The sequence below is a fragment of the Lucilia sericata genome, unplaced genomic scaffold (genome assembly GCF_015586225.1).
Source record: "Lucilia sericata isolate MDLA Ls3-8-SP2 unplaced genomic scaffold, ASM1558622v1 Contig004573F_arrow, whole genome shotgun sequence".
Taxonomy (NCBI): domain Eukaryota; kingdom Metazoa; phylum Arthropoda; class Insecta; order Diptera; family Calliphoridae; genus Lucilia; species Lucilia sericata.
Genome location: NW_023997285.1, coordinates 11442 through 22566, shown reverse-complemented (window position 1 = coordinate 22566; position 11125 = coordinate 11442). Strand labels below are relative to the sequence as shown.

Below are 11125 nucleotides of genomic sequence, written 5' to 3'. Positions count from 1 at the left end.
ATAAAATATATTTGTTTTTACGTTTTATATGGAGGATAGGGTTAAATATCGGCAGATCCTCGTAAAACTTGGAGAAAGGATTTGTTTTTAATTTTTAAGAATTTTTTATTCATCCCTGCATAATTTCTCACACAACTTTTGAGCTTGCTCTGTTTTGTTGTTATAAACAATATATTTGCTTCCAAAATCCCACTTTCTGATCTCTCGGATTCTGTTTATATTTAAAATCGTTGAAAATTTAAAAACTAAACGTAGGTGAAAACTTAGCCGGCTTACAGTCGATTTTAAGCCGCCTCCGATTTATTTAGTGTCTGTCGCCGCCGCCGTTAATATTTGTCGGCGCAGGACTCTGTCACAGAGTGTATAATTAAAGTAAATTTTTGTTTTGCCATTTATTTAAGAAATAGTGCGAGAAATATTATTTAAATTAATAAACTTAATAAATCAAAAAACACCAATATGGATGCCGACCAATTGAAACAATTACAGGATAAAAATATACAGAAATTTCCCAAAGTATTGGAACAATTCAATAAAGAAGTAAGTATGAGGTAGTTGTTAATAAAATGTAATAACTTCTAGAAGAGGGTGGAGAAAAAAAAAGGAATTTAGTCAGTCATATTCATAATACTTAATTGGATTAACAAACCGCAAACCAATTTCTTTTTCTAGAATGCCAATCTTTTCAAATTTGATAAATTTCACAAGAATGACTTGTGGATTACATTGTGGAAAACGGTCTTCAACATATTGAATGATGAGCGTTTGGAGGAGCACCATATATTGTGTTTAAATACGATACGAATTTTATCCCGTGACGAAGCGAGTCTTATGAAAAACAACATAGTAGATGACATAGGTTGCCTGCTTAAAATGGCCCATTTAACTATGAGTAGTTCGTTGGTGGGAGAGCCCTCACAGGAGCAAGAGTCACCACGTTCGGTTAGTTCATTGGATATTTTGGTGGATTTTAATATGGAACGTGTGGTGAGGCTTTGGAAATGTCTGTGCAATTTGGTTTTTCAAAATGCTGAGATAAGACGGGATTGTGTAAGACAAAATGTGGCCGATCAAATATTTCCATAGGTTGTCATCAACCCTACAGGTGCCCGAAAAATTGAGCTGTTTGATATGAAGTTATTGTTTTGTAATAACCGCTCTTGAGACTTCAGTACGTAGTCGTGTGCTGTTTGAGCTTAATGGTTTGACCTATATGACCGAGTTAATGGACGAAAAGCTACGCAGCACAAGGAATTCTCCGATGGACAGTTGGATGTAATTATTGAAATGCTTAAAGTTATGTTTAATATAACTTCTTTGCCACCGACAAAAGTCCCAGTGAGAACGAAATACAAAGTCTTCATTTAACAAGTGTTATACGTGATTTATTGTTGCGTTTTGGAGCCATGAGTAATGAACGTGAGCGTCAAGTGGTTTCCCATTCTATAGATCTCCTTCCCAACATTTCCAGCAGCTGTCTCAGTGAGCTTATGTTAAAGGTTGATGGCCCCTCGTCATCGTCTGCCTCTATGGAAAATTGTCGTATTTTTTGAAAACCGTAATGTTACAGCTTTAGATATTATACTCAATTTCCTACTCTATGCCCTTGATGATTTGGAAAAGAACACTTCTTCTAATAAGGAACATGTCAGCCGGTCTTAACTATTTTAGTGAAATGTGTTTGCAGTAATTCAACTATGCGTCACTATGTGCGTAGCATAGTTTTACCACCTTTAAGAGATGTTTACAAACGTCCCGAGGAAGGTAACGAGTTGAGAAACTATCTTTGTCGCCTTCTCATGACTCCCAACATGGTGGTACGCAACTTATCCTATGAATTATTGCTCGTTTGCTGTAAGAAAAATCCCAGTCGTTTGATAAAACATTTCGGTTACGGCAATATGGCTGGTTTGTTCGCAAATGCTGGCATTTTAGATTGCCGCAAGCCGGATACTAGTGAATATTCTTCGGATAGTGAGGACAGTGATACGGAAGAGTATAAACGCATTAAGCATTCAGTTAACCCAGTTTTGGGGTTGTTATATGCCTCCAACCACCAATCCATTGGATGGCATGTCGGATGAACAAAAGGAATATGAAGCCGAGAAGTTGGCTCAATTGGTGGATAAATTACATCGTGGTGGTATTATAAAGCCCTGTCGCATCAACGAAGAAGGTAAACCCGAACCTGTCGATCATATCTTGCAATTACAGCAGGAATTGCCGCAGCAACAGGTACAACAAAAAGGTAAAGATTAAATTTCTAGTAGTTTTAATTAAGTATTATAGTAGATATACAAATAATTAAAGTTATTTGATAATATTAAGCTGTAGCATAAATAGATTGTTACAGCATTAATATTTATCAAATTAAACCTTTATATAGTGCAAAGTAGTTAATTTATTCCTATGCAATATGAACTATTTATTAAAAACTATATCTAGTCTTTTGCAAATTCAAACAAAAAAAGTGCATTTTCAAGAAGCGTTGTTGTAAACATTAACATAACTCTTATAAACAAAATAAATATACGAATACATATAGTTAACGAATACTTACATATATAAATTAATCTTAAGAAGAACAACTGTTGCCGTTGTGTCAACAAACATATACTAAATCATAATATAAATGTTGTCAATCAAAATAAACATAAATAGTTGCTACAAACAATACGTAACATACATATTTAATATCAAATTTTGTAAATCACTTTAGAGGAGGTTTTACTAACAAATTCTTAAAATATTCGATAATTTGTTTCTAGAATTTTTCAATGTGTGTAATCAAGTGCTTTTCTAAATAAAGGGCTTAGTTTTTTTAAGTTAATGCAATTTTTTGCTTTAAATGTGTAAAAAATAAATTACGAAAATATTTTGTAGTTAACAATCAATACAAAATATATACCATAATAAATATGTATGTAAAGCATGAAAAAAGAAACAAGCGTTTTAATTATCTTAATATTTAATGAAAGTTAAATGCACTAAATAGAATCGTAATAATCCACAATTTTCGTTAAAATAGAAAATCATAGAATAACCATCAAAATTCAATATTAAAAAAATATATTATATTGAATAATTCTAAAGTTCACTAAAAATCTAAAATTTTATTAAAACTTCACTGTTTCGCGAAAAAAATATTAATCCACTAAAAATCATTGATAAATTATGAATTGTTACTTTAACGAAATACATCAGTTCAGCTCCAGAAAATCCTACTTCACTTTGTCCAATGGAATTATAAACGCATCCACAATTTCACAATATATCCATTATTAATGTAAAACCCTTTAGATTTCACTAATACATTCACGATAAACTCTAACTTTCTCAACGATTGTCCAACCCGGTCTAAATATTTGCAGCACATAGACCTTTGGTTAAGACCAACTGAGGCACAGTTTCTACAGCTCCCTTTAACACCTAAAGACAGTAACAGAAATAACACAGGCCAACAAATTTTTAATCCAGAGACAAAAGTATATCTTTCTAAAGGTTTGACAAGCGCTGAATTTGAATCTGGCCAAAAAACGGAATGTTTCTCAAACTTAGGACGCGATATCTCGAAAAACTGATGTAATGGATAAGTTCTGAGTCTATATTCGAAATCTGAATTTCGACTTTTTTCAAAATTTGTTGGTCTGTGTAATTAAACATTTATTCTTACTATACTTTCAGTAAATAACTATGGTCCACAGTCGAGCTGTTACAACAACCCATTAAAATACTTGCTGATTCATATACTGGCACAAAAATATGTAAATGTATATTTATTATTATTATTTATACTCTGTGTTTAATACAATAATATTACAAAGTTGGGCAGGCAGTTTATTTTCTAAAATATAAGTAGTAAGAGAATGTACTTAAAAAATCTGTTGTTTTGCTAGAAAATTTTTATAGAAAATCACTAGTTTATAGTGTTGATGTATGTTAAACAAATTTCGATATAGGGCGACAACGATGCTGTGACTGATGTTTGTGTGTTGTAAGGTAATGTTGAGTTAGTTGTGGTTCTGGTTGTTGATGATGCTGACTTTGTAAAACATAAGAGCTTTTATTATTATAGTGACCATTTGTTGAGGTTTTACTGCGACCTGAACAAGAGTTTGAATTATAGGAATTCCGAAAATGATCGCTGCTGCTGCCATTGCCACTGTTGCCAGAAAGATCTAATTCTGATTTGTGATAATCATGATGTTGACCTTTAGTTAACAATTGAAAATAGATATTTTTAATGGGTGTATTACTGCTGCTGCTGTTGGTTGTGTTTGTCAATTTCTTGGGTGTGCTTTTGAAATTATAATTTTTACTATTAGTTTTTTCCTCATTCGAACGCGGTTGTGGCTGCTGCAACTGCTGCTTATGTTGGGAATTTCTAAATGTTTCACGACAAAAACTTTGCACTTCATTTTTATAACGTTCAATTTTATCTTCCAACTTTTTTAAACGTCTTTCATAGCAAATGCGTTCTTCTACTTTCGATGTTTCACTACTGGGCGTATTATTAAAGGTATAACTTCAGATTTGGTTTGACGTATAACATTTTTAAATGTGGGCGGTGGTGTATGTTGTATTATTTGTTCATTTTCGGGCTTATTTAATGCTATTGCACTACGATGCAAACGTTTGTTATTACCGCTCCTTTTAAGTGTCTCCGTTTTAGAAAATTCCACTTCATTTGTGGAAAATCTTCTAACATTTATTTCCGCTTGCATTGTGCTGGATTCACCTTCGTATAATTGATCTCCCACCATTTGTCTTTGTAGAAGTTGTTGATGTCCATGGGATTTACTACGTTGTAAATATCGATCATCTCTTATATGGTATTTTGGTTCGTTATTTATTGAATCTCCTATGTTGTTATTGAGGCTTTTAGTGCTTTTCTTTTTAGCTATTGGAGTAGTTTTCTTTAAGGCCTTATTTATAAGAGTATTTAGATTACCATTAGCATGAATCGCATTGTCTTCTAAATAGCTAGTAATAGGCGGTTGTTTAATTTTTGTCGTCTTTTTCTGTTCCAATTTATCGTGATTTTGTAAGGATTTGTGTTCTCTATAGATAAACAAAAGTTTTTATTATTTACTATTAAGTAAAATTTTCCAGTTCTTTACCTATTTTTAGTTATATTCAGAGAATTTTTATTAGTATCTAATGATTTGTTTTTTTCACCATGCGTTTGCACAATTTCATATAATTTTGCTCGATATTCGGGCACCGTCAAGCGTACATCATCCCGAAACGGTGGCAGTATATCAACATTCAATTCTAGTTCCGGTATGGAGTTACGAAATCTGTATAAATGTTATTGAATGAAAAACTTTTGATTTTATAATTATTTCAACTTACTTTTCTACATACGAATGATTTAAGGCTTGATTGGCGGTCAAACGTCCCATAGGGTCTAATACTAGTAAAGATTTAACCAAATCTAAAGCATCTCCTGTGGCACCACTTAATAACTCATTAAGTGTGGTTTTTCTAAAAGAAAATTTTAAATGATTTTATTTTTTTAAAGCAAACTTCTAAACTTACTTATCCTTTAAAATTTGTTTATTTAATAACACCGAACCAAAGCCCGCACCTACCGAACGTATATCCTGCTCCGTTATATCCGGCAAGGTATAAACAATTTTCTCAATCTTGTTAAAAAATGTATATAAAAAGTTTTAATGTTTATTTTTAATAAAAAATAGATCTTAATTTTATATACCTGATTTATGGTACTACTGCCTTGAAAGATAGGTTTACCTCTTATCATTTCCGCCAATATACAACCCAAACTCCACATATCAATACCTTTGGTGTATCTATAACAATAACTCTTAATATGTATTAAGGTTTTATTAATAAATTTAAATTCTCTAACCTTTTGCTAGCCACTAATATTTCTGGCGCTCGATACCATCTTGTGGCCACATAATCGGTTAATAATAATTCTGCCGGTTTATCACTGCCTATATCATTATGATCGCCACTTAAAGAACGATTTGCCACTGAACGTGCCAAACCAAAATCAGCTAATTTACACCTTTATAAATGTGATTTTAAATGAAGTTAAAAGTTTTATGGGGGGCTTTGAAATTCTTAAACTTACCTGCATTTGCTATCGATTAACACATTGCTAGGCTTTAAATCTCTATGTATAACATTTCCCGAGTGTATATATTTAATGGCATTGATTAGTTGATACATAACATAACGTTTGTGTATATCTTTTAATATGGTCCCTCTTTTAATGATATTATGCAGATCACTTTCCATATATTCAAATATCAAATAAATATCCAAATTGTTTGAGGCTCTGAAATGAAAAGGATTTTAAGAAATTTTTGTATGAAATTCTCGACTTTTTAGTGATATTTTATGTGGTTCTATGATTTTTTTTGTAAAATTATGGATTTTTGGTGAATTTGAGATCTTTTGAGAAATTTCGGATTTTTAGTGAAACCTATGATTTTAATAAAATTTAAAATTTTTAGTAAAATTTAAAATTTTTAGTGAAATTTAAAATTTTTTGTGAAATTTAAAATTTTTAGTGATTTCTGTGATTTTAGAGTAATTTGGAATTTTAGTGCAATTTAAGATTATAAATTTAAATGTTGAATGTTTAGTGAAATCTTGTAATTTAAGTAAAATCTGAGTTTTTAAGTGAAATTTTAGTAAAATCTTTGATTTCTAGTGAAATTGGGATTTTTATTGAAATTTGGGATTTTATTGAAATCTGAAATTTTTCAACTTTTAGTAATATTTTGAATTTTCAGTGAAATCTGGAATTTTTGGTGAATACTAAGATTTCACGCGAATTCTTAAATTATTAGTAAAATTAAAGTTTTTATTGACATTTGAGATTTTAGTGAAATTTTGGATTTTTATTTTTTAGTGAAATTTTTGAAATTTATAGAAATTTTTGATTATTTTTGAAATCTCATTCTTAAAAAATCTGTATTTTTTGTAAAATCTTATTTTTTTTTTTTGAATTTTTAGAGAAAACTTTTTTTAATTCAAAATTTTTAGTTAAGTTTCAATGTTTAGTGAGTTATGGGATTTTCAGTCTAATCTTGAATTTTTCATGAATTATTTACCCGAATTTTTATTAAAATTATTGATTTTCAGTGAAATCTTGAAATTTTGGTTAATTTTATGATTTTATGCGAAATCTGTGTGAAATTTTAGAATTTTAGTAACAGATATTTAAAATGTGTTGAATTGTTTAAAAATTTGGGTTTACTCTACTTTAAGAATAAAGATTTTGAAAAAAAATTGTAAAAAAAGTATCTAATATTAAACTTACTTGTAAACATTATGCAATTTAACAATATTGGGATGATTACGAAAGGCCTTAAGAAATATGATCTCACGAAATGTACGCTGAGCATCTGTTTCATCACGAAAAGCATCAAAAATCTTTTTTACGGCTATGGTTTCATTAGTGCGTTTATCCAAAGCTTTCCAAACAATACCATAGGCTCCTTTGCCCAAACGCTAAAAAGTAATTAAAAAAATTTAAATTTCACTTAAAAAAACGTTAATTAAAAACAATTTTACCTTTTTAATATCAAATATTTTCGATATACCCTCATCGATTTCCGACATCTTATGCTTATCCTGAGCTTTCGTTGTCATGACGGTAGATTTATGACGATAACAGATTAATGTAACCTATGTAACCTGTTACAGCTAAAAAGATTTGTAACTGTTTGTTGTTGATAGTAAATTTAAGACGCTCTGCGCTGTGTATTTGGTTTGCTTTTCTTTTTTTGGAGCACATGCAATTTTTGTGGACAATATTTAAATGCAATATTAAATTTGTTAAATCGATGAAAAAGATAAAGAAAACACTCCACTTTCTTTTCGTTTTTCAACCTAGTTTACAATATTAGCTAGCTGTCACAAATGTAATGCAATAAGTTATATTTATATAGACAGATGTATGTAAGTATGTTTATTTGTTAACATGTAAGTGCTCCTTATTTTGATTGAAATTTGTTAAATTGTTTATTGAATTTGTAAAATAGAATTGTTGATTATTATATAGGAAAGAAATGGTAATGGCACCATGTACCCAGACAGATCTCTAAGGAATTAATTCATTAATAAGCTGCAAAACTCTTCAGATCTTAAATCACTTCTAACTAATAGTTAACAAGAACTGCTTTTAAGTTGAATTTTAAACCAAATGAATAATTTGAAATGCTTTTTAAACTACCAAAGGATGACATTCTTTAAAATCTCTGACAAAAATAACACAAACTTACATTTAATATTTCGGTATTTTTTTGTATCTGACACTTCAATTTATATAGATATTATTTGCAGTTTATATCCTTTATTATTAGTACAATCAAAGACACTTTCCGAAATTTAAAAAAAGAATTAAAAAATAAACTTTAGTTCAATAAAGAACACACCTAAAGAAGAACCTAAACTCACACTACACTAATTGCAAATCGTTTTAAATTTCGTCGTAAAACTCTTTATTTAACGGCGAAATTTCTTTTATTTTCCTTGATATTTTTTTATTACTTTTTTTTTTAAAATAAACTATACAAAATATATTTTAAAAATAATATGAGGTAGTTGACGTTTAACTGGTTTTATTTAACAATTTTATCACTGTTTACTTGATTTTTCTAAAAAAAACTTATTTTATTATTTTCTATTCTCTAATAATTGTTGGCAACACAGTCACGCACGCACATAACACAACCAATTATGAACAGCTACAACCACCATTTCAATTTGTTTTGGTTTCCTTAAGGATAGTTTGTTTTTAAGCGGCCTTTGTGTTGGATACACATACTGTAAGTAGTGTATGTATCCAACACTTATTTTTGATTATTTTGTTTACATATGTACAACTAGACAAAGTGTTGGCCTAGCAACAGGAAATTCCTTGTTAAGTGGACATTTGAAAGCAATAAAGTTATTGAATATGATATTGAACAATAGTATTCAAACTAAAATTAATACAGATAATGATTGATGTTCTGTTTTGAGCAAAAAGTATGTCAGTTAAAAAAACTACATTTTCATCTCCCAAAGATACCTTTAACGGCAAAAAAGTCATGCTTTCCGGCTTTCTGTAACTCGTCGAAAAAGGTGCAATTAAAAAAATAATGCCAATTTGTAGTTGTTGTTATGGTCTAAAACACCTTTAGGCTACAGTAATCCTTTATAAACACAATTTACGCCCATATTCATAAATGTTTAATAAAGTTGTTGATGGTTTATTGCAGGTATTGTATATGGAAAAATGTGCATAAAAATACGCGATTAATATCTTTATGAATACGGGGGTAATGTCCAAAAGTTGCTCTTTTCCAGTTTGCATTTAAAAGGAAACACTTTTAAAATGGTAACGGTAACCTTGTTTATAACTTTAACTGCCTTACCCAATACACTGTTTTATCTAAAAACAAAAATACCAGGTGGCATGCTGTGAAAATAAACAATGTTTTTTTAGAATATAAACTATAATATAAACAAAAGTAGGCATAACATCTTGGAATTCCTAAAATTTCAAAAAAAAAAAATATATTAAATCAATGTTAAATAATTCATAAAAACAAAAACCGGATATATTTGCTTGGCTGTTTATTTTACTAACAAGTTGCCACACGTGTTTGTTTTGCAGAAAAACAGGGTAGCACATAAATATTTTAAACTAACACAGTCTGCTACAAATATAAATATTAGCACTAGTTGTTAACTAATTAATGACTAATGAAGGCTTTAACAAGTATTTAATTGTTTAATTGAAAACATTAAGATTAATTATATAAACATGTAGATTATTAAGCATTAAATACCATAAATTTTTGTTATTGTTTTTTTGTACACCGGTGTTTAGTTAAAAAAAACATCTGTAAGAAAATGTACCATAGAATGAGTGTGTTGAAGAAGGAAAAATAATAAAAAGAGTACAAAATTAGTATTATGTCAAATAATGTAACACTAAAAAACAAAAACACAACAACTAAACGGAGAAACAAACAAAATAGAGTTGAAATCACAGTGTTTAGATGACAGTTCAAAACGCACCACCAACAACAAGAGCAACAACATGAAGTACTACTCAGCAGAATAGGGCAAAATTTTTTTTTGTTTTTCTTCTTATTCATTCTGACTTTTCTGACTTACTTACCTACCACTAACATCACATAGCACATAGTGAGACCAGTTAAATTTTTTTTACGTTTCGCTAACATTGTACTCACGGTATCGCCGCCGCACACTTTTACTATTTGTAAAATTTATTATATTTTTTTAATTTCTAAATTAAGTGTTTGTGTTAATTGTGTTAAAAAATAGTATTATTAATAAAATAAATATGAATATGCAAATAAGAAGATAAAAATAAATCAATTAAATGTGTGTTAAAAAGTTTTCTTCTATCGGAAAAAAATGAAGAAAAAGAAGTGTGTGTGTTTGTCGTCTGCCTAATATAATAAAATGAAGAAGAAGAATATCACAAAAAAGTTTCTATAGAGAAGATGTGTGAAAAAATTAGAAATAAAAGTGTAATAACACAAAAATTTAATAAAAATAAATAGAAAAATTAAAAAAATATAAATACATACCGAAATTATAAAATAAGTATGAAAAAAATTGTATGTATGTTTTGTTGTTGTTGTTTGAAGGAAAATGAATGCGTGTGTACTTTTTTGTTGGTGCTGCTGTTGTTGTTTTGTTGTATGTAAACTTTAAAACGATTGAATTTTCCTATCCTCCTTGCCTTCGTTTTGTTGTTGTTGTTTTTTTTTTGTAATAAAAACAACACAACACTGGACGAAATTCTCATAAAGGCATTTTAAAATGTTTACAACTAATTTCGACGAAAAAATTGTGTGTTTTTGGTGTTACTTTAAGACGTAATTGTAATTCCAATTAAGTGTTTTCAAATTTCTCATGTAATTAAGCAGTTTTGAGGGGAAACTGGTCATTAAACTAATTAAGTAAAGTTAAAATAATTGAATTTTGTGTTTTTAGCGAATTCCTTTCTACCTATCTTATCAAGTACGTATGTTTGTTTGTATTGTTATGTATTTCAAAATGGTTATTTGTTTGGATTTTTAGCTAATCTCTTCCATATATTCCAATTAGACTACGATGAATT

General features: G+C 29.3%; 1 protein-coding gene and 1 pseudogene across 1 annotated transcript; one reads left to right on the top strand and one right to left on the bottom strand.

The window, feature by feature from the left end:
- Nucleotides 1-331: 331 nt before the first annotated feature.
- LOC119615230 lies at nt 332-9301 on the top strand (annotated as a pseudogene).
- LOC119615229 (mitogen-activated protein kinase 15-like) lies at nt 3727-7776 on the bottom strand. Its single transcript, XM_037971308.1, is given in 10 exon segments — nt 3727-4526; nt 4529-5061; nt 5121-5300; nt 5356-5487; nt 5542-5648; nt 5720-5816; nt 5876-6037; nt 6104-6310; nt 7301-7491; nt 7555-7776. Coding segments are annotated over 10 exon segments (2274 nt in total). The 5' UTR covers nt 7633-7776; the 3' UTR covers nt 3727-3939.
- Nucleotides 9302-11125: the final 1824 nt, after the last annotated feature.